This window comes from Elephantulus edwardii, unplaced genomic scaffold (assembly GCF_000299155.1).
Source record: "Elephantulus edwardii isolate Elephantulus edwardi_28Jun2011 unplaced genomic scaffold, EleEdw1.0 scaffold00226, whole genome shotgun sequence".
Lineage (NCBI taxonomy): Eukaryota > Metazoa > Chordata > Mammalia > Macroscelidea > Macroscelididae > Elephantulus > Elephantulus edwardii.
In genome coordinates, this window is record NW_006399976.1 from 3,047,597 (window position 1) to 3,072,405 (window position 24,809).

Consider the following 24,809-nt stretch of genomic DNA (forward strand, 5'->3'; position numbering starts at 1 on the left):
CTCTCCAGGGAATAGCCTCTCCTAGTAACATGGCTAAAATATGTGATATGAAGCTTTGTCATCCTTGCTTCCAAGGAGCATTCTGGCTAGACTTTCACCTAGACATAACCATTTGGGGTTTTCTTGGCAGTTCATGGGATATTCGGTACTTTTCTCCAACAACACAGCGCAAAGGCATCAATTCTTCTGTCATCTTTTTCATTGTCGAGCTCTCAGATGCACAACAAGTCACAGAAAAGATCATTATTGGAAAGCTCTGTGAAGAGTGATTTAAACATTTAATGTTTAGCATTTTTAAAAATTATCAAATGATGTTTCATCAGATTATATAATGTCACAAATAGTACTTTATTCTATAAATTATACATATATAGTGAATATCTTAACATACATAAATCTGCTATTATTAACAAGTATGGTAAATTAGCGTTTTAAAAAGAAAATTGCATGTAAACGCAATAATAAGGCACATTCAAATCCAAGAACACATCAAAAATAAAAATGTTCACATTCAAAGATAGTGTGCAAACTTAACAAGGAGGCTATGCAAGAGAATACAAAGAGGGGGTTTCAGCAAGAGCTGTGGGTAAACTTATGTGTTGCTTTTACTTAATGCATCTTGTTGTATAAATTAGTATCAGTTTTGAAAAAAAGAAAATTATTTTCAATAAAAAGTCTGAGCATTATGCTAAGTGAACTAATTCAGTCCCATAAGGACAAATACTGTATAAGACCATTATTGTAGAACGAGTATGAGGATCCAAAGGGGTGGGGGTGGGAGCAAAGGGTGAGGATGGGTGGCACAATTTGATGGGGGGGCGTAAAGGAAATGGGAAATATCTGGTGTGAAAAATAAATTTGGACTTTGTAAATAAACCAGTATTTTAAAAAAATGTAAGTCTGATGGCAGAGTAGATCTGACTCACTTGCTTTATCAGTTTCACACACACCCAGGTGTGGCCACTGCCTTTTGGAGCGCCCTGCTGTCTCTCCTGAGACCCCTGCCTCGCCCCACCCTGCTGAGTCCCGGCGCCCTCATCAACAGGCTGCTCGCACTTGATTTGAGTACAGCTCAGCTTGGTCTGGGGGAGGGACAGATCCCAGCCTTCTCCTGCTTCCTTCCCTTTTAAAAATAAAAAAATATTTTATTTTACTGTTTTTTGTGTTTGTACCATCAAACTGGATCTGACTGGTACAGGAGGATATTGCCCCTGGTGGATTGGAAATGCGCGCCTTTGGAATTGCAGTGCAGCTTCTTGCCACTAGGCCACCAGAGGAGACAGCTAGAGTTCAAGGGCAGGTGCTTAATCTTGGAGACTCCACTCTTAGGTGACAGGTTGCGATCTGTCACCTCAGGTCCCCTCCTTGACTCAGAGCCTCAGTCTTGTCTCTTAAATCCATCTTCATCCCTGGCACTCTCATCAAACACCTCTCACGGCACCCTAGTACCCACAAGTTGATTCCAACCGCGGGAGAACGTGAGGGTCGGTGGGTGAGGGTGGGGGTGTTGGAGGAAGGAGGTCCTGAGCTCAGACACGCCTGTTCTGTCTCCTCCTCTCCTCTGTCTGTGCGGCTCCCAGGCGCCCCTCCTGGCTCCTGGAGAGGCTCAGGCAGGCAGAGGTGACAGCCATTTTCTTCCTGGGAGTCTACTAAGGTAGGTGGGTGCCCTGGGGCGGGTGGAAGGGCCAGGGGTCACTGAGGGTCCCTGGCCAGCGGCTCCACCCGCAGCCACAGCCCGCCCTCGGCGCGCAGGATCAGCTCCGGCTTCCGGCGCGGCTCCAGGTGGTCAGGCAGGACGCGGAAGCGCAGCAGCGTGAGGGCCAGGACCACCTTCATCTCGGTCAAGGCGAAGGCCTGCCCGATGCAGTTCCTGCGGACAGAGAGGGGCTCTGACTGCGCCCAGGATGCGCATCCCCACCCCTACGGCACCTGAAGCCCTCCCCTGGACGCCCACCTCGACCTGACTAGCTGTAGGAATACACACAGAAGGGGCTAAGTGAGCCGGAACCCCTCAGCCTGGGCTTCCATGTCCACTGAGGATGGCGCACAACCCCTAACTGAGCCTAGCGAACCGGGAAGGAGTTCAGAGTACTCGCGGACTGTCCTGGGACCCGCCCCTTTTCCCCTGAAATCTTGTCCATATTCTCCCAGAACAGTAACTCATATCCTCTAAAAGGCACGGCTCCCCCATTCAGGGATGGAGGGCTCTGGCTGCCTCCTAGACTCCGCCAGCCTTCATCCCCTCCTGTGTTGGATGTTCACAGGACTCACCTGGGTCCCGCAGAGAAAGGAATAAACGCCAGCGAGGACCTCTTCTGGGGGTTTTCTGGGTCGAAGCGGAAAGGGTTGTAGACCTGCAGGCAGGAGAGACAGGGTGACTGGGTGGGGTCTGGTAGCACAGCCAGCCCTCGCCCCCAGAGCAAGACAAGCGTGGGTACAACTGGAGGAAACGTGTCTCATCACCCCAGGAAAGACCTGCACCCTCCCTAGGATTGAAAGGGGGAGGGGCAGCACCTCAGGTTCCGGCCAGACTGATGGGTTGTGATGGGTCCCAAAGATACTGATGGTGCAAATGTTCCCTGTGGGGAGAGAGGGGCAGTCAGGATGAGGTCCTCGCTGCCTGATGGGGTCTCCTGCCTTCCCAGGACCTCCCCCATTACCACTGTGGTCACCTTTGGGGATGACACGGCCATCTGGAAGCCCCACGTCCTGGGTACAGCGGCGAGAGATGATGGTGACCGGAGGATGCAAGCGCAGACTCTCCTTAATGCACATGGTGAGGAAGGGCAGCTGGGCCAGGTCATCCCTAAGGAACCCACATCCAGCAATTAACCTGGGAACACACCTTCCCCAGCTTCCGGTCGATTGACAACACCCTCAGACCATCTCCCTCTGACCCCCACCTCCCTATAACAAAATAAATTCCAGAAGAACCAAAGATTGACACATTAGAAAACTAAAATCACAAACGTTCTTGAAGGAATCTTGGCATATAAAAATTTGTTAACATCCTTGAAAGAGTAGATACACTTGCATTAAACTTAATTTCTTTTTTTTACTGCAAAAAAATTAAGTGAACCAAAAGTAAAATGCGGATTCTGATATTATAATTGATAATGTAATATTGTACCGGTGATACTAATACAATTAGATGCAAAATAAAGAAATATGCTGAGAAAGATAAAAATTTTGGCTAGATGTTTTGTTGTTGTTTTTTCACTTGGGAAACAAAACACTATTTGGAGAAAAACTTGACAAGCAATGAGAATTCAGTGAAGAGGCTAAATTAAAATTTTTGTTATTTGTATCCCCTAACTTCTAATTACTTTCCATGTATCTGAGAGCTGGACAATGAATAAGGATAGCAGATGAAAAATTGATGCCTTTGAGCTGTGGTGTTAGAGAAGAGCACTGGATATCCCCTGGATGGCCAAAAGAACAAACAAATATGTCTTAAAGAGGGTGCAGCTGTTGTGCTCTTTGGAGACAAGAATGATGAGGCTTCGCCTCACATACGTTGGGCATGTTGCTAGGACGGGCTGCTCCTTGGAGAAGAACGTGATGCTGGGAAGGGCAAAGGGTCAGCAGAGGAGAGGAAGACCCTTGACCAGACGGACTGATGCCGTGACTGCCACAATGGACTCTTGTATGTCAGGAAGTATGAGGACGGCATAGGATAGAACAGGGCTCTTTTGTTCATAGGGTTGCTGTGAGGTGTACTCGACTCAGCAGCACCTAACAACAACTCATCTTCGTACACATTGGGCATTTTGTCAGGAATAACCTGTGTTTGCGTAAAGGCAACATGCTGGGAAAGGTGAGGGTTGGAAAATGAGTGTAAGACCTTCCAAAGGATGTCCTGACACAGAGCCTGTATCAATGGGCTCAAGTATATCAGAGATGATGAGGGTGATACAGGAGAGAGCAAACTTGAAACGTGTTCTTCATCGGGCTGAGATGAGTCATCTAGACACTTAACCACCACCATCACATCTTGAAAGCGCTAGCCTCTTTAAAGTGCTGATGAGCAAAGATATCATCAGCTTAAAATGCAAGATGCGTGTGACTCCAGCCTTGCTTGCTATTTTCAATTGCTTCATCAGCATGGGAACTTCAGACAATGAATAAAGAAAGCAACCCCCCCCCCAAAAAAAAATAAAAGATGCCTTTGAATTGTGATCCTAGTGAGAAGTTTTGAATATACCACAGATTGCCAAAAGAACAACTCTGTCTTAGAAGCAGTGGGTCTAGGCTGCTCCTTAAGGGCAAAGATGATAAGTTGTTTCTCATATAGTTGGAGCATGATGTCAGGAGGGGCTGGTTCTTGGGAAAAGATATCATGCTTGGAAAAGGCAAGAGTCAGCAAAAGAGAGGAAGTTCCACACCAAGACGTATGGGCACAATGACTGCAACAACAGGCTTGAACGTGTCAGAGCTTTGCAAGGATGGTAGAGATTGTGATCATGGAATGGGAGAGGGCAAGCTTTAAGTCTGTCGTACAGATTGTCATAAGTCAGCTTAATGGGACCTAACTAAAATAATGGGTGTGGGTGTGGGGGGAGCTGTTGTATGTAAAATACAACTAAATCTAACCAAACCCACTGCCATGGAATCCATTCCAACCACCCACGGTGGTTATAGTGACTAAAATTGCCATAGAGTTTGTTGTTGTTGTTGTTGTTGTTGTTATGTGCCGTCGAGAGTCGTTTGCGACTCATAGCGACCCTATGTACAACAGCCCTAAACCCTTCTCTATACTGTGCTAATCTCACTGCCTCTGACACACCCATCCCAATTATCCCAGTCACTGAATCAATCCATCTCATAGAGGGTCTTCCCCTCCTGCGCCAGCCCTCCACCCACCCAAGCATGGTGTCCCTCTCCAAGGACCTGCCCATAAAAATTACAGGACAAATGGCCTTCTCTTTCTCCTACAGAGCTGCTGGTGGATTTGAACCTCCAACCTTTCAGTAGCAGTCCAAATTTTATTTTTTAATAAAATTTTTTTATTTTATACAGGTTTACCTACAAGGTTCATATACATTGATTTTCACACCAGATCTTTCCCATTTCCTTTACCCACCCCTCCCTCCACCCTTCAAATTGTGCAACTTTATTATTTAACGCCCTCCCACCACCCATCCTCACCCTTCTGCTCTCCCCTTGTGCCCTCATACACATTTTACTGGTTATCTTTCTACTTCTACAATAATGGTCTTACACAGTATTTGTCCTTATGGGACTGAGTTAGTTCATTTGGCACAATGCTCTCCAGTCCCTCCCAAGTTAGGAAGAGATTTTCAAAATCATTACTCCTGAATGCTGTATAGTATTCCATTATGTGAATGCAACATAATTTCTCAATCCCTTCAGTTGTTGTTGGACATTTGGCCTGTTTCCATGTTCTTGGGATGGTGAATAAAGCTGCTATGAATATTAGTATACAAAGAAGCCCAACTCTTAATTCATTGTGCCATCAGGGTTTCATCCAATAATCCAACACTACCATAGAGCTTGAAATTCGGAGTGTCAGAGGAAATTTATCCTCATACTCCTGTTGTCCAAAACCTTTCCATTCCCTTCTAGTTTCTATAACTCTTTCCAAAGCTCCATTCTTGCATCATAGTTAAAAACTTTAGTAGCCCTAGAAATAGACCCAGATATCTATGGTCAACTGATATTTGACAAGGAAATAAAGCCTATCAAATGGGAAAATGACAACCTCTTCAACAAATGATACTGGAAAAACTGGACTTCTACTTGTGGAAAACTGAAGCAGAAGCCACTTTTCACATCATACATAAAAATCAACTCAAAAGTGGATCAGAGACTGGGGAGTAAAGCCCCAAACCATAAAGCTCATCAGAGACAAACTGAGATCAAGCTTAGATGGCCTAGTCTATGATATAAAGGGACTGTCAAATACAGCCAGAAATGCTCAATCTGGAGAGAATAAAATTGATGAATGAGACTTTCTAAAGATTAAATCCCTGTGCACATCAAAAACATTTTGCAACAGAGTGAAAAGAAAATCTATTGACTGAGGAAAAAAACATTTTACAACCCCATTTCAGACAAGAGCCTCATATGAACAGTTTACAGAATCCTACAGGACCTCCACAAGAAAAAGGCTGATCACACAATTACAAAATGCGCAAAAGACATGACAGGAATTTTCAGAGGAAGATACGGGATGGCCAACACACACATGAAGAAATGCTCAAAATCTCTGGCAATAAGAGAGATGCAAATCAAAACCACAATGAGTTACCATCTCATTCCAGTAGCAGTGGCCAAGTTTAACAGGACAGCAAGTAACAAATGTTGGAGAGGATGTGGTGAGCTAGGAACTCTTATACATTGTTAGTGGAATTGTACAATGGTACAACTACTCTGGAAAGCACTTTGGCACTTCCTCAAAAAGCTAAACATAGAAATTCCATATGACCCAGCTATTCCTTTGCTTGCATTGTACCCTGAGAAAATGATAACTGAGGCACAAATGGAGACTTGTATACCAATGTTCATAGTAGCATTATTCACCATTGCAGGAACATGAAAACAGCCCAAATGTCCAACAACAATCTAATGGAATGAGAAATTATGGTACATTCACATGATGGAATACTACGCAGCACACAAGAGCAATGATTTTGTAAATTACTGTCTAACTTGAGAGGGACTGGAGAGCATTATGCTAAATGGACTAACTCAGTCCCATAAGGACAAATACTATATAAAACCATTATTATAAAATGAATAAGTATAAAGATCCAGAGGGGAAGAGCACAGGAGTGAGGATGGGTGGGGTGGGGGGATTAATCATAGGGTCACACAATTTGATAGGTGGGATGAGGTGAAAGAAATGGGAAGCATCTGGTGCAAAAAACAATGTATACAAACTTTGTAAACAAACCAGTATAAAACATAAAAAAAAACAAACCCAAAACATCAGTGAAACACTACTAGTGTACTCTATGGAGTGTCTGAGTGGTGCAGATGGTGAAAGCACTTAGCTACTAATCAATGAGATGGAGATGTGAGCCCATCCCAGGGGTGCCTTGAAAGAAAGACCTGGCAATCTGCCTCTGGAAAACCAGCTGCTTATAGACAAGAAGAAAGTAATAGAAAAGGGAACTAATGTTACTCAAGTTGCATGACAAGTTACGGTGCATCAAACACTGATAGTCCGATCTTTCTAATGGTAAAACCTACAAGCTTTTCTTACTGACCAGGCTGGGTACTCTGGTCTCTGCCCCTATTGCCATTAAGCAATAACAAGAAACTGGTAGCAAGATCTTCTGGGCCCCTGTACTTACACTGGGCAAAGCCAAGGAAAGCAACTTCAAGGAAAAGACCATGAGGGCTTGCACTCACCATTCAATCTCCTCCACCTGGCGATCCTTCAGGAGCTCTTGCACCTCCTGCCGGCAGCGCTCCTGGTATCCTGGGTGCCTTGCAAGGTTGTACAGGACCCAGGAGAGGCCACTGGCTGTGGTGTCATGGCCTGAGGGGCAGCCAGATAGGACTGGATCAGTGGCTTGCTCAGCACCAGGGGACAGACAGCATTGAGATCCTCATGGAGGATGGAGAAGAGGGGGCAGGCGGAGAGAGTGGAAACAAAACCTCTGTCCCCAGTGCAATTTCAGTGCTGGAACTCTCACCCCCAAACATGAAAGTGTCAGCCTCTGCTCGGATGTCCTCATCTGACAACTCCTTCCCATCTTCATCCTGGAGAGAGGCACCATCCCTGAACCACACCAGTTCTAGACCTCAACATTCATCACCCACACAGTATCCCTCCCTGGCCATCTCCACAGCCCTTGGTTCAGCTCAGGCTTCCTTCTTGTCTCCTTGCTTCTTCAGACAAAATTCCATTGAACAACCCCTAGTTATTGTTGTTGTTATTATTAGGTGCAACTGAATAAAGTACAACTCATAGCGACCCAATGAACAACAGATCTGAACACTGTCCTATCCGGTGCCATCCTCACCATTTCTGACAAATTGGAACCCATTGCTGTAGTTGCTGTGTCAATCCTTCTCATTGAGGGTCTAATACACATCTCTAAACCATCTCTTTCTCCTGTTCTAGCATCTTCTAGAGTTTCCCAGTACCTTCAGAATCAAACTCAAGCTCTTCTATATGACATTTTAAATTGGAGTCCCATCCACCTCTCCAACCCACGTCCCAGAGGAGCCCCACCTTGGCCAGCAGAAGCACGTCAATGAAGTCAAAATTCTTGGCCTTATCTTTAGCCTTGAGGAAGCAATCAACACCCTGAGTGGCGAGGGTACGACGCCGCTCCTGGATCACAGCGTCCGTGAATCTGTGCACCAGTTCACAAGCTCTGCGGAAGCGTCGCCCGTCGAAGGTAAGGTTGTACAGGAAGTCCATGTACAGGAAGATTTGACGTTGCCGTTTCACTACAAGGGCGCTGAGCTCCAGGATGGCAGCAATATATTTGCTGGGATGCCTGCAAGGTCAAAGTCAGAGCCAAGCTGGGTATTCTTTAACACATGAAACTCTGGAAATATCTCCCACCCTGAACCACAAAGACTATGCCAGGTCGAGGAAAGGATGCCACTAGGCTTGCATGTCTCCCTGCACTCTTAGCACTTGGAGTTTCCTCCAAGCACTAGGAAACCAGTCAAGAGTTTGAGCACCATGCTTATGTCTCTCTCCTACTCAACGTCCAGGGAGCACTTGTGGCCTAGCAGTAAGGAGTTGCACTGCCAACACAAAGGCATGCTGTTCAAATCCACTAGCTGCTCTGCAGGAGAACGATGGACAGTCCCCTCTCCTGCAATTAATTGCCTCTGAAAACCCACTGGATGGTCAGCTATGGGTCGTTTTCTGACTCGACAGTACACACCACCACTCAACATCTGGCCCTACCTGTTCTTCTACACCTTTCTCTCTCATGTCTCCCTCAACCGCATCCACCATTCTCAGACCTCCTCAATCCAGTCACAACATGACAGGCAGTCTTCAAAAGTCAGATTTCTCACTGCACTGCAATCCCAGAGGTACGCGGTTCAAATCCACCAGATGCTGTGCTGGAAAAGGAGAGGGCAATCTCCTCCTGTACCAGTCAGATCTGGTTTGACAGTACATGTAAAAATAATACAATAAAAATTTTAAAAAAAGTCCAATTTCTAAAGTTCAGCTCTGACCACACCCTTCATCTGCTCACTTTCCACGGTTCCCTGAAAACTTCAGAAAGAAAGTCTTAAAATCAGGGTGTGGGAAGCCAAACTTTATATCAAATACTATATGAAAACCCTTGTTCATGAATTGAAGGAATTACGAATTTATAAGTTAGAATTTCTCTTGTGACAGATCACAGAAAATGAGCTGTTTGTTCCCTGTAGACAGGAGACAGCTAGGGTCCCCCTACAAAGGGAGTGTTACTTCCTGTGAAATCCTTCCTGAGCTAGAGCATTAGGTTGACAATAGAGAAAAATTCAGCTTCATTTACAAGGAATTCCTTTTATGATTGGCTTCCCCTGATTATCAATGAAGACACAGAGAAACATGAGTTGGGGTCTTCAGTCGAGAACTGCTGGCCCCGTTTTATGCTCTCTGTTCTATCTCATTCCTGACTGTCTGACTCATTATTAATAATTATAAAAATACTTTACCCTCCATCTGCAACATCAGGGTCTTAAAATCGAGTCCCTGCCTCCCTTTCAAACTTCATATCCTTGGTATCTCTTCACTGACTGTTGCCTACACTTTGCTTATCCTAGACTTCTTCTTAGGATAAAAGCAAGAGAGACTTAGCTGGAAGGACCCCTCTTTAGCTCTTCTTTCCCCTATCCTTCAATGCCCAAGTCTGACTCACCTCATCCAGAAAGCGTCTTCAGATTGCCCCTGGTAGACCTCCCTCCCAGCGTTCCCCTTGGGCCAATGGTCTAAGTTCCCATATCCAGAGTGAGGACTCACTCCTGGCAGTGGCTGTCATAGCTGAAGACGCATTTCTGCAGACTGTCCAGGGTCATGAGGCTGATGTGTTCAAACATGTCCAGGCGGGCACTGTGCTCCAAGGTCAGGCGCTGCCACTTGGCCTGGTAAGAACAGGGGAAATTTAGTGCTGGGCTCTTTTCTCAGCTGAGACCCTCACCAGGACTAATAACCATGATCTACTCAACCTAGACCCTAGCTTCCTGGTCCCCCACCAAGCAAACCCATGCAAAGAAAAAACCAAATTTGGATAGGAGTGGAAGCTGTCACTATTAGGAGGTGAAACACAATACACTGGGAATTAGGAGACCTGGATTCAGGTCCTAGCCCTGTCCCTATGTCCTGTGTGTCCCTGATCTCATTGCCTCACCCTGGGTCCCAATGTTTAATATTCAATAACAGTAAAAATGACCTTCTTTGTCATCAGTTAAAGCAGGCAGAAATGCAAATCCACCCCTTATTAACTCACTTGCTCTATGGGTCTACCTGAGAAAGCTTTGAAATTTCTCTGAGCCTGTTTTCTCAACTGTAGTGTGGCAAATCAGTCCTCTCTACTTTATGAGGCTGTGAAATTTAACTGACACAATATGTGCTGTTGAATTGACACATCATTTCTGGCATATCGATGGCCTGTCTTCCAGAATCACAGCAATATGAAAACCATGACAGAATGACAACCCAACAGATGAGGGGTGGGGTTTGACAAATAGAATGTGGTCTGAATTATAGAGTACAGCAGTTCTTAAGGTAGACTTCAAAAGCTACTCTTGTATCTGTTTCCTCCCTTAAAGGAAAACCTCCATCATATGATCAAGCCTGGGCCAGTCCACTGGAGCATGAAGAAGAGATGAGGTAGACCAGTTGTCCCAGCTGAAGCCATCAAGGATCAGCCTGTAGTCATCCAAGACCAAACATGTAAGAGAACCCAAGTGAGCCAGAGAATGGCTTTTCTGATTAATGAGTAATGTTGTTGTTATTTGCTACTGAATCACCTACAACCCATACCTGCCCTGTCCCAAGCCTGTTTCATTGTCTCCAACACATCTAACCACATTATCCCAGTAACTGTATCAATCTGTTTCATCCAGAGTCTTCCCCTCTGTGCTGTCCTTCCACCCTTCCAAGCATGATGTCTTTCTCCAATGACTGGTCCCTCCTGACAACGTGCCCAAAGTACGTGAGACGGAGCTTCAAAATTCTTCATGGAGAAACTTGGTTTCACCCTCTCCAGGACAGGTTTCACCCTCTCCTGGACAGGTTTCACCCTCTCCTGTTTGTTCTCATGGAATGTTCAACATTCTTCTCCAGCAACACAATACAAACACATCATTCCTTCTTCTGTGATCCTTAGTCATTGCTGAGCTCTCTGATGCATATCAAGCAAAGACCATAGATGGCCTGGACCAAGTGCGCCTTCGTCTCCAGACTGACATCATTGCTCTTTAGCACTTTGAAGAGGTCTCTGACTGCAGTTTTTTTCCCAATGAAATTCATCTTTTTATTTCCTGAGTGCTGGTGCCAAGAATGTTATAGAACCAAGCAAGCTCAAATTATTAACAATCTCAGTTTCCTCTCCATTTATCATCATGCTGCCAAGAGGCCTAGTGGTGATAATCTTTGTCTTCTTGATGTTGAACTTCAACCCATATTGAAGACTTCAGTATTCAATTCAATCCATATTGAAGACCTTCTGCAACAAGTGGTTCAAGCCTTTCTCATTTTCGACATGGTTGTGTCATCTGCATAATGCAGGTTGTTGATGAGTCTTCCTCCAATTCTGATGACACATTCCTTCTCATAAAGCCTAGCCTCCCAAATTATTTGTTCCACATATAAATTGAAAAGGTGTGGAGACAAGATGCATCCCTGACACACTCCTTTCTCGACTTTGAACCATGCAGTGTATCCTTCTTCTGTTTAGGAATTCCCGTTCTTCTCAAAGCTAGCCAGCCACATTCCAGGTTTGGTTTGTTTTTTTAGCAAGTAAGGTTTGAATGTGTCTGTGGTACATAAATAGTTGATATAGAGTCATTCTTTTTTTTTTCTCATCAATTCTGTCTTAAGTTTGGAGTTCCTGAGTGTTGTAAATGGCTATTGTACTCAGGTACAAACTAAAACATTAGAGTCCAAGTCTCCTCAGAACCATCTCAGAAGAAAGGCTTGGTGATGCCTTGAAGGGGGGGAAAAGTCATTGAGAACGCTCTGGAGCAGCTCTACTCTTGAATGCTAGAATTCAAGAATATTCAGGACTGGTTTTGATTTCTGCTATATAATACGTTCTTCTTGTTGTTATTGTGGATTGCTGTCGAGTCGAGCACAACTCATAGTGACCCTATGAACAAAAGACCTGAAACCTTTCTATAACTATCATCCTTTCTCAAAGTTCCTAGAGTTTCCAGAGGCATGAAGTGGATGCCGCTCTGCTTCCGATGTATAACATGGGATATAGTTTAAAAGATATAGAAACTTGATACTGGTAACAATCCCCTGAGCTTTCAATTGTAATACAATAGCCCCCTTTCTCATTCAGTCAAAGTTACTGTCTCAAGAGATAAGCAGCAAGCAACTTTGCTCACTCCAAGGACAAATCAACAAGAGAAGACAAATGGACATTCTTTGTGTCTGTGGGAAAGAAGATAAAAACTGTAAAGCCAGCCTGAATACTACTGAAGTCAGCATAAATCTGTGTTAAAAAGTAAAAACTTCATTTCAGTATGTTGTCTCTCCTATAACCACGGAGAGTAAATCATGTAATGAGAAGTGTCAGTCTCTATAAAAGGCCCTTACCCACATAAAGATTATTTGACTGTCTGAATCAAAGTGGCCCAGGCCTGTTCATCTCAGTTCACCAATGCCTAGAATATCCATCTTCATATATTCCAGTTCAATTTTTTTACAACTTCCAGTTTTTCTACATTCATATCTCCTGCATTCCAAGTTCTAATTATTAAAGAATGCTAACAGCTATTTCTTCTCACTTTAAGTGACTTTCAATCTGGGCTCTACCTCTAATACTGTATTTCTCTATCATTCAGAAGGTTTTCAGAAGCCTATTATTTCAGAAGTGGATGGATAATCCTACTTCCTAGTCTATCATAATCTGGGAGCCTTCCTGAAATATGCCCACCATGGGTGACCCTTCTGGCATTTGAAATGTCTGTGCAATAACTTCCATAATCACAGGAACTCACAAATAATCCCAATACAGCAAACTGTAAGACAAGTGCTGTATTAATAAAAAGCAAACAATAAAAAAGCAAGTATATACACACCTAAAGTATTTGTTGTTGTTATGTGCCAATTGCTCACTATGTGTCTGAGAGCTAGACAGTGAATAAGAATGACAGAAGGAGAATTTTTTTTAACTGTGAGGTTGGAGAAAAGTGCTGAACATCCCATGAACTTCCAAAAGAACAGAAAGATATGTCTGGAGAAAAGTGCACCCAAAGTGCTCCTTGGAGGCAAGGATGGTGAAGCTTCATCCTACATGCTTTGAACATATTGTCCCCTAAGAGAGGCTATTCTTTGGAAAGGACATCATGCTTGGAAATGTGGAAGGTCAGCAAAAGAGCGGAAGACCTTATATGGAAAGGATTGACACAGTGACTGCAACAATGGGCTCTAGTGTGTCAGAGACAGTCAGATGGCACAGGATAAGGCAGGGTTCCAGTCTGTTGTTCATAGGGTCACTGTGAAGCATGTTCAACTCAACAGCATCTAAGAACAATGTAAAAACCAAAGGCAGAGCTTTGTGTTGCCATCCAGATCCAATTAAAAGTGTTGTTGTTTTTATGTGTTGTGGAGTCATTTGCGACTCATAGCGACCCTATGTACAACAGCCCTAAATCCTGCTCTATCCTGTGCCAATCTCACTGTCTCTGACACACCCATCCCGATTACCCCAGTCACCCAATCAATCCATCTCATAGAGGGCCTTCCCCTCCTCCATGAAAATAATTTTGTATATTTATTTATTTGATCTTGCAACAGTAAAAAGAAATTTTTGTGCTGTAACACTCTGACAGATAAACAGCCAACAGGACTCAAAGTTAACTACAACTGGTGATACTGAGCTTGCAAGACTTCTATAAGGGATCTTGAAAATTAACACCTACTGACACTACCACCACTTGTACATCAGTTTGTCCTGCTGTAGTGATATGTATGTTGCTATGGATGCTTAATAGATTGAATGTATTGTACTTTAATGACTAAACACGAGACATCAAGGACATCATCTATGAAGAAAGCATAAGGTCATTTAGAGAAGACTTTGACTTGCTCTTGAATGCAGTGTAGATAAAGCAAATTGAAGAAATGATGACATAGAAGAGCTTCAACAATTTGAGGAGGTAATATCAAATGATCAATACTCAGTAATTCAGAAGGAAGATGTCCAAGCTTCATTGAAGGCATTGAAAAGACAAAAAAAAAGATTCTAGGAATCCATGTATCAAGATGTTTCAACAAGTAAATATAACACCAGTACTTACTCATCCATGCCAAAAAATTTAGAACACAATCATCTGGCCAACTGACTTGAAGAGGTCTATATATATGCTTACTGGAAAGAAAGCTGATCCAATAGAAATTACCACATAATACATATAAGTACAAGCAAAATTTTGCTGAATTTTAAACTGGTTGTAGGTGTGTATCAACATGACTGCCAGAAAAAAAAAAAAACATGACTGCCAGAAATTCAGTCAGGTTCAGAAGAGAACATGGAACTACAGGTATCATTGTTGATGTTAGATGAAAACTGAATGAGAGTGAGCAGAAAGATGTTGGCCTGTGTTTTCTTGATTGTGCAAAGGCATACAACCACGTGGAGCGTAATAAATTATGGGTAACACTGAGAAGAATGAGAATTCAGAAGCATTTACAGTGCTTATTCGGGACCTGTGCATAAACCAAGAGGTTTGATGAAAACACAGGGAAACTACATGCTTTAAAATTAGAAATGATGTGTGCCAGGTTTGCATTCTTTTACTATGCTTAGCCAATCAGCAAATTCAAAACCAATTCAGCTGAGCAAATAATCCAAGAAGCTGGAAAATCCAAGAAGAACACAGACTAGAAGACTTAACTACCTGTGATATGAAGATGACACAATTTTGCTTGCTATACATAAACAGGACTTGAAACACTTACTAAAGAAGATAAAGGTCTACAGTATAATATATTCCAACATAAATAAACAAAAGTCCTCACAACTAAACCAATAATCAACATCCTGCAAAATGGAAAAGTATTGAACTTGTCAATTATTTTCTTTTCCTTGAATTCACAAGCAATGTCTAAGGAAGCAGTAGTCAGGAAGTCAAATGACATATTGCATTGGGCAAATCTGCTGCAAAAAGTTCTCATTAAAGCATTGAAAAGTGAAGGTGTCACCTAGAGGACTAAGGGACACCTGACCCAAGTCATATTGTTCTATTACTTCATATACATATGAAAACTGGATAATGAATAAAGTAGATTGGAGACAAATTAATGCCTTTGAATATGCTATTAACAATAAATATGGACTATACCATAGACTTTCAAAAGAACACACAAATCTTGAGATAAATACAGTCAGGCTGTTCTATAGAAGGAGGATAGTGAGACTTCCTCTAATGTACTTTGGACAGATTATCAACAGACTCCAGTGTGAAGACAATATACTTGATAATGTTGTTGTTGTTGTTGTTGTTGTTGTTGTTTATTCCCTTTGAGTTGAGCATGACTTGTAGCAACTCTATGAACAAAAGGCCTGTAACTATCAACATTTATCAAAGTTCATAGAGTTTCTGGAGGCATGTTGTTTAGAAAGTGGATGCCACTCCAGTGAAAAGAAGATCCTCAATGAGGTGGATTAACAAAGTGACTGCAACAATGAACTAAACTATATCGGTAATAAGAGGATGGGGAGCTCTGGTGGCCTAGTGGCAAGAAACTGTATTACAATCCCAAAGATCCGTGGTTTGAATCCCACCAGCTGTTCCATGGGAAAAGGATGGGCACTCTCCTCCTGTGTGATTAACTGCCTCTGAAAACCCACCAAAGCATCAGCAATGGGTTGGTTCCAGCTCAATGGTACACAAAAACAATGAGAGGATGTCCTTCATTGTGTTGTACATGAGACTCCTGTGAGGGGGGACTGACTCCCTGGCACATAACAATGAGCACTTACTAATGCCCTTGGATAATGCAAATAGGTTTGTCCATGGCTACTGAGTTTCTGGCTCAAATACACCAGCAGCAGTGCAAAAGAAAAATCTGGTGATGTACTTCTGTAAGATTTTAGAGTTGTACAGTTTGGTGAGTGGAGGGAGGAAGTAAAGGAAATGGGAAAGATCCAATGGGGACCGGAAAAGACAGGGTAGTGGTGGATATATTCCAATGTTGATTAATTTTATAAACCATTATGAATGGGAATGATTGTATGAAATACAATGTAAATGAAGAATAGTGTGAAACACAATGTATATGAACTTTATAAGCAAACCGATATGAAATAACAAATTTTTTAAAACAAACAAAAAATATTTTAGCCATCAAAACCCCAATGGAGCCCGTCCTATTCTAAAACACATGGTTCTCCATGCTTTGGAATCAACTCTACAGTTAACTAATTTGCCTTTTTCTTTGGTAGGTTGATTGGTTTGGGGTTTGGAGCATCTGCTGTGTGTCAGTGACATGATTCCATTGTGTTACCTTGAGGACTATTCAAAATGGGGACCATGATCCCCACTTAATATATGGAGAAACTGAGGCTTCGGGAGGAAGAGCAATTGCTCCATAGTCTCTGAGCCAAGTCAGAACTCCACATCGGATCTGTCTGTGGTCCCTCCCCACAAGGATCCTTCAGAAACTCAGGGTTCGTGGGACTCACGTGCATGATGTTGGCACTCGTATTGAAAATCTTCACATAGAGCTTCAGGATGTTGAAGTGGAAGGCTGGCGTCAGCAGGCGGCGGTGGTGGCTCCATTTGTCACCATCACTCAGCAGGAGCCCATCCCCTGTTAGGGGCAGGGACCGGCAGTGAGCAAAAGCCACACCTTTGCTGGATCCAAAGATGATCTCCAACCTCCTTCACCCATAGTTACTCACCCAGCCAGGGCTTCAGGAAGCCATAGAAAAACACGTCCTTGGGAGCAACTGTGGCTGACATGAGAGATGGACCGTGAGAGACAATGAGAAGACCAAGGGGAGGCCCCGCGGGTTGTAGCATGGGTTCTACCCTTCTACCAGCCAACCCCAGGTTAACAGCGTTGCGGACCAGGGCAGAGGAAGCAGGGAGGAAAAAAAGCCATGGGGGTGGGGGGCAGACCAGGCTGCAGCAGCAGATACAGAGATGCAGCCCACTATGCTAGACAGTCCCTGTTAAAAACAAAATTGTGTCCCCTTCAAATGTGTTGTAAATACCAGCTTCTAAACCAGTGCTTAGAATGGCATTAGGGAATGAATCTTCTTTATTATATTAATTAGGCACAGTTGGTATAGGATGTATCATCCATCAATCTCTTTTTGCATTATAAAACAGATTAACTCCAAACTAGAAGACATGAGGTGTGAGAGATACCAGGCTACATGAAGATAGCCCAAGAGCAGATCAGAATTGGCAAGAACTTTCCTCCAGAGCCAACAGAAACAGAGCCTTCCCCTAAAGCCAGCATCTTGAATTCACACTTGCAGCCTATTAAGAGATAAACTGCTCTTCGCTAAAACCATTCATTTGTGATGTATCTGTTATAGCTAAGAAACACTCTAACATAGAACAGCATGGCCCAACACACCTTGATATCTCCACTGTCCTGAAGCATTCCCGAAACACCAGGCACAGTCCAATACTCTACAAAGAGCATTGCATGAACCAAGGGCATCCTGGCACTGCTCAGCCTCCACTGACATCTCCTGATGACCTGAGACAGGTGACATGACACCAATGCATGCTTACATGCCTTGATGTTGCCTCACACACGTGAAATATTTAAGGCATGTCACAGCATGCTATAACATGGACCAAAAACACCTGAATATCTCCACAGGCCCTGGACAAAATTCCAATATGGTCACGTTAATGTACCAGGATGGAGTCCTTTAGGAATAGGGATGAACAACTAACTAAATAGTGCTCAGCAACTAACCAGCGGTCAGTGGTTCAGACTCATCAGCTGGTGATTAAGGATTTTCCGTAAAGATTTAAATCTTTGGCAGGGACAGGAAAGGAAATGAGAAAGATATGCCCGGGATCTGATAAGACAGGGTAATGAAGGACATGGTTTAATGTTGTTGTTGTTGTTGTTGTTGTTGTTGTTGTTGTCATTATGGGCCATTGAGTGACCTGCTATGTAAAGCGACCCTGTGTACAGCAGCTCTGAAGCCTACCCTGTCCTGAGCCAGTCTCACTAATTCTGACACACCAACCCCCATCGCCCCAGATATTGTATCAATCCATCTCATCTCCCTCTCCTCCGCTGTCCCTCCACCCTTCCAAGCATGATGTCCTTCTCCAAGGACCAGTCTCTCCTGGCCACATGCCCAAAGTATGTGAGACAGAGATTTTATAAAATATAATGAATGAGAATGATTGTATGAAACACGTTGTGAATGAAGGGTAGTGTGACACACAATGTATATGAATTTTGTCCACAAACCAGTGTAATTTTTAAAAAGAACCCTAAATTATATATATATGTGTGTGTGTGTGTGTGTGTGTATACGTATATATATGTGTGTATGTATGTGTATATATATATGTATGTATGTGTATTTAAATCTTCTGGGGAAGTTCTGTTCTGTCCTACCCTGTCATTGTGAGTCAGAAATAGCATACCTGCAGAGGGTTTGGTGGATAATACAGCAGCTAGGAGTCCCTGATGGTGTGAATTGTTAAACTATTGACAGCTAACCTGGAGGTTAGCAATTTGAGCCCACTCAGCGGTGCTTCAGAGGAAGGGCCTGGCATTCTGTTCCTGAAAGGTTGCAAGTTTGAAAACCCTACAGAGCCGTTCAGCTCTGGACAGGGGGCATCTCCACAAGTTAGTCTGTTGAGTCTGTTGTTGTTTTAATGTCCCAGATTTTGTCCAGAAATGGCTCATATCAATCTTAGGAATCCCTGCCATCAAGCTTGGGGGTACCATAATGAAGATCCTAAAAAGACCAGAAGACACCCAAATCCACGTCTATGCTGAGCTCTGCCCACCAGAAAAAGCTGTCACTGCTCCCTCCAGGCCCCAGAACAGCCCCTAAGGTCCACGTAAACACTATAGGCCTGCCTGAAGTTTAACAGATCTTTCCCTGCAAAGCTGATCTACCTTTCTGCTTGTCTTCTCTCCCAGCAGAGGCTGCAGGGACAGCCAACCATGCACAGACTAAGAGGTGCCTTTCAGTGTGTTCTACGTTCATGACAAAGTCCCTTTGCATCCTTCAATTTCCACACCAGGAAACATCCACTTCTCAGGGCTGCCAGGGGATGGATGTCTAGGATTTCTGCCTAGCACTTCTCTTGTTTCTTCTGATACCGGTAGCACCACATTCCTCTGGAGAACCACTCACCTTGCCCCATAGTCCAAATAACTGGGAAATAGTTACATCACCTGAGCCCCTACTCAAGAGTTAGCGTATGACCCTAAATCTCAATGAGTTCAGTGATTAGATGAGAAATGGATCGTGCAATATGAGGTAGCCAACTAAAGTGAATCCTAGACCTTTTGCTGAGACTGTGAGAACGTCCTTAATTTCTCATGGGCACTGAGCTTCTGAGACTCATTTGCAGTGATCTGGCATAAGGGAGAAGCCATCAGAGCAGAACTGAGAGAAGAAGATAGATTCCTGACAACATTGTTGGTGACCTGGATTCAGCTGTGCCTGAAGGCAATGCCCACTTGAGTGAATGAAACTTCAGAGAGTAGAGCCCTGCCCAGCGCCACCCAGCTGGTTGATGGTGGAGCCTCAGCCTCTAATATATACTGCCCATTACCCTACCCATCCCCCAAGCCTGGTCTGTCCACCGGAAGAAAGCATATGGAGCAGGGGTAGGAGAACGCTGGGTCACAGGAATTTCAGCAAAAGGTACCTGGGGCCTGAAGCAAGGGGGCAATAAACTTAGGGTGGACGATACGCAGGACAGGAAAGATGGGCCCAGCCCACCAGAGATGGACATCACGGAAGAAGTGGCTCAGCTCCTCCAACAGCCGCAAGCCCTCCTCATCGCTCTTGACCTAGAGATAATAAAGTTGGTGCCAGGCCTGGCGGGGGCCTCCACTGCTGCCATCAGCCTCAAATTCCTGCCTCCTTCTGCCTGACTTATTGGTCCACACCTCTCCTAATCTCGAAAGATCTATCCGTCTCTGCAGGTTTGTCTCTCTCCCTCTCTGTGCACCTCTTCCTGTCTCCTTACTTTCAACCCCTTTCTTCCCCTTTCTGTCTTCTGGTCATACTCTCTTGTCTTTATCTCAAGCTCTAACTGTATTCCTCTCCCTAACTCTGTCCATCTTTACCTTTCACTCTTCATGTCCCTGTATTTCTGTTCTCTCTGTCTCTGAGTTTGTTTCTTTCTCTCTCCCTTAATTTTATTTCTGAGTATCTTTCTTTTCTTCTTTCTTTCTTTCTTTCTTTCTTTCTTTCTTTCTTTCTTTCTTTCTTTCTTTCTTTCTTTCCTCTCTGTCTTGTCTCTTTCTCTGTCTCGCTTTCTCTCTCTGCTTCCTCTTTGTCCTCTATTTCTCCCACTGCCATCTCTCCATAACATTCTCTGTCTCCCCTTTCCTCTCCATACCTTACATTTCACCCTTCCCATTCTAAGAGAATTAATAATTTTATCCCATTCGGGATCTGAGAGCTCTGGTGGCTTAGTGGCAAAGCATTGCACTAACAACATAAAGATTTGGGTTTGAATCCACCAACTGCTCCATGGGGGAAAAGGATGGACAATCTTCTCCTGTGCTATTGACTGCCTCTGAAAAGCCACTGGAGGGTCGGCTATTGGTCAATCCTGACTCGAGAGTACTCAGAAAAACTATCTCATCCAATTTACTTCTCCCTTCACTTCAGCTTTGCAGAAAACCTTTTTTTACACACCAAACCTTCCAGGGATTCCAATGCTCTCCCATTCCTGTTTCCCCAAATATTTCTTTTCTGCACAATAAACTGAAACCATTAGCAAAAATAGACCATCACTGGGGCAAGTGTAGACACAGCTCCTTCCTCCAACCTGGCTGCCCAACCCCAGGCCTAGAGCCTTATCCCAGCTTCCCAGTGCACCATGGCTGGTATAGGGGAAGGCTTCAGGGTGACCTTTCTAGTGGACAGACTGCCCAGACCAGTGGCACATGCCCCCCACATCTGTGCTGTTTACATTCCATTGGGAAAGATCGAGGTGGACTCTAGAGAGGACTAAATTAAAGTGGAGGGAAATGAGAAGCCACTGATAGGGAGTAAAGACAGGTGGGAGAGGAGAGCAAGAAGGGAGGGATTAAAGGCCAAGGACTATGGGTTGGTTTAGGTTCTTCCAAGTTTGGAGTGCTTGGGTACATGGTTTCTTGAAAGAGTGCTCTCAGAAAGAGCTGGAATAAAGTCAGGGAACCAGACAGGATTTAGGGAGAAGACAGATCAGAGCTTAGCAGGTATCTGGTTTCAGCTGGACCCTGAGAGGAGTTCCGCATTTGCACCTGAGACACATGGCACCAAGCACTGCACCTGAGACAAGTGAAGGCTTCTGGGTAGCTAAGTGCTCCTTGGAGGCAGAGATGATGAAACTGCATCTCACATACTCTGAACATGTTGTTGGCAGAGGTGAGTCCTTGGAAAGGGACATCGCCCTTGGAAACATGGAGGGCCAGAGAAGGAGAAAAAGACCCTCAACAAGATGGATTGACACGGTGACTGTAGCAATGGGCTCAAGTGTGTCAGAGTTGATGAGGATGGCACAGGACAGGACAGGGATTAGATCTATTGTTTATAGGATCAGTATGAGTAATACTTGACTCAGTGGCATCTAGGAACATTGCCCTAAAGGTTGGAAGTTCAAATTCACCCAACAGTATTGCAGAAGGCCTGGCTATGCCCTATACAAATCACTGCCATGACACACATGGGAGGCACAGGGAGCTATTTGGGTAAGGGGTCACACTCACAGTAGCCGCCACCTGGACTCAGCAGACCTTGGAGGGCTCTGGGTAGGACACCAGATACAGATGGAGAAAGAGAGAGATTTAAAAAAAAACCCAACTCCTGGTATCTCCGTATGTGTGGAGGGTAGAACTATGGGGTTTCTTGGCTGTGATCGTTGTGAAGGCAAAATTGCAAGCCTTTCTCCTGGAGCATCGCTGGATAGGTTCAAACCACCAACCTTGATGTGGGCAAACCCAACCCACTGCCGTTGAGTCCATGAAGACTTGCAGGATCCCTCCCACAAGTCTCCGAGACCATAATTTTTTACAAGAGGAGACTGCCCATCTTTCACCCACAGAGTGCCTGGTGGGTTCAAACTGGCAGCCTTTCCAGGAGCAGCTCAACAGGCCTCTTACTTCCAGGAGCAGCTCAACAGGCCTCTTACTACTGCTCCATGTTGCGCCACCTAGGGGCCAAAGAGGGAAATGGAGAGAGGAAAGACAGAAGAGGCGGAATAAAAAAAAAATAGATGAGAGAGAGGACAAAGATGCAGGAGGCCACACACCCCCAGACACTGTCCTCGTGGTGTCCAGGGATCTCTGATGCTGGTCCGCCACTCTCTTCTCCATATACTTGTGCTCCTCACATAGCCCAGCTTCTGACCTCACCTCTGCTCTGATATCCCCCTGTCCCAGCCTCTCACGGGGCCTCACAATGGTCCATCCCTCCTGAGGGATGCTCCAGCACCTCCCATTGAGCATGCATCCAACAGAGCTCAGCTGTGGGGCTCCACACTGATCATCTCCATAAGCCAGAGACCCAAGGGCCAAAGTGCCTCTCCCTCCTCCCCAGCCAGTCTTCTTTACTGTTGTTGTTGTTGTTGTTGTTGTGTGCCATCGAGTTGCTTGCGATTCATAGTGACCCTATGTACGACAGCTCTGAACCCTGCTCAACCCCAAGCCAGTCTTCTCACCTCTGACACACTTACCCCCATTACCTCAATCACTGGGTCAGTTCATCTCATCGAGGGTCTTCCTCTCTTGCACTGTCCCTCCACCCTCTCAAGCATGGTGTCCCTGTACAAGGACTGGTCCCTCCTTACAACTTGCCCAAAGTATGTCAAATGGAGCTTTAGAATCATCGCCTCCAAGGAACAGCCTGGTTTTGTCCTCTCTAGGATTAACCTGCTTGTGCTCCTAGCAGTCCATGTTATATTCAATACTCCTCTCCAGCATTTGCTCCCTCTAATTCACCTCTCCTTCTCGGCTTGAACTCAACCACAACCCCCTCCCTGGATTCCCCATCCAACGTGGGCCTCAGGTCACTTCACACATGCAGGTCTGACTGCCATCTTCACCCATGGTGGCTCCCCATCACCTTCAGAATCAAGTCCAGCCTTGACTCTGACACCCCAAATCCATCCTGCTGCCCCACTCACCAAGCCCAGATGACCCCAAAACCAGCTTCGTTTGGAGGGCTGCGGGAAACATCGGAGGCGGCAACAGTTGTCATAGAAAGCATAGATGGAGGCCAGGCCCCGGGCCAGGAGCCAGGTGGCCCCGGCTAGCAACAGGAGCAGCCAGGGGGACGCTGTGCTAGGCCAGAGTCCCAGCCATGACAGGTTCAGCAGTGACATCCTGCAGACAGAGGAGAAGGAGCACTAATGGTGAGTGCAGATGCCAGATGGGTCAGGAAGTAGAGGCATAGATCAAAGGGTTACACTTCACTGACAGCTTAAGGGGTAGAGATGGGTAAACACAGGGCCCAGGAGAGTAGGGAGACCCAGGAGAGAAGTGAAGAGACTGAGAGAAAGCGGCAGTTGGAATCCAGGAAGTCCCAGCCCCAGCCAGCAGCAAGTGGCAGGCTGCCAGGATCACCAGTTACCCGGTAACCACTCATTCCCAGGGACAGGTCTCTGCCTAGAGCTAGCTCGCCCTTGGGTAGCACAGCCTCACGCACCCTAGACCAGGGCCCTCCCAATCCCACTACCCCCAGCCAGGCACCTCTTCTCCAGAGAGCTTTGTCTCCTTACAAGCTCCTCACCTCTCCCTGCTGAGACGACTTTGTCTCTGGCCTAACCCTGGGCTGGCCAAGGCCAAGGATAAAACATGATAACCAATCCCAGCAGGCCTGGTGGCCTCCTCCCAGTTGGCAGAGACCCAAGACACAAAGAAAGGAACCCGTTCAAGACCACACACGTGGGAACTGAAGTTGTAAGATCCAGAATGTGCTGCCTCAAGAATCTCCTGACTCGGGGCCAAAGGTTACCCAGGTTTACAACCACTGCCATTTTCCAAGCCCAGGAAGCGCCAGATGAAAGCTAGAACTTGAGGCTTGAAGGGCCAGTGTTTAGAACCAAGGCAAACTTCTCCCCCAAGACTCTGATGGGCTCTTCTCCAGATGTGGGTCACAGAGGATCATGCACCCATTTCCTAGATCAGGAGACTTGAAGACCAGAAGATATTGGCCCAGTGCCCCAATCCCTAAACTGGCAGGAATCCATCTCTGACTTCTGCCAACTCAGGAGGTGGTAGAAACAAATGTTTCAGACTCACATGGAATTTTTGAGGTTAACTTCGGGGAGATAGGGCCCAGGTGGGACAGGAAACCTGTAGGCTGTGCAGGAGAGGAGGAAGGAGGTTCCAGAGGATAAGCAGAGTGGAGTACCAGGAATCAAGCCTTTCTGCCCATGCTGCTCCTTCTCTGGGCCTCAGTCTTCCCATCTGGAACATGGTGCATTAT

The 24,809-nt window shown here is 45.0% G+C and overlaps 1 protein-coding gene across 1 annotated transcript; it reads right to left on the reverse strand.

The window, feature by feature from the left end:
• Positions 1–1,692: 1,692 nt before the first annotated feature.
• On the reverse strand, positions 1,693–23,703 carry LOC102871841 (cytochrome P450 4F6-like). The gene is made up of 12 exons (XM_006898336.1): positions 23,506–23,703; positions 20,035–20,179; positions 17,067–17,120; positions 16,848–16,975; positions 9,950–10,071; positions 8,207–8,477; positions 7,665–7,731; positions 7,378–7,507; positions 2,673–2,806; positions 2,515–2,579; positions 2,272–2,354; positions 1,693–1,870 (listed from the first exon to the last, which is right to left on the reverse strand). Exons 1-12 carry the CDS (start codon positions 23,701–23,703, stop codon positions 1,693–1,695), a joined length of 1,575 nt encoding a protein of 524 aa, XP_006898398.1.
• Between the last annotated feature and the right edge of the window lie 1,106 nt (positions 23,704–24,809).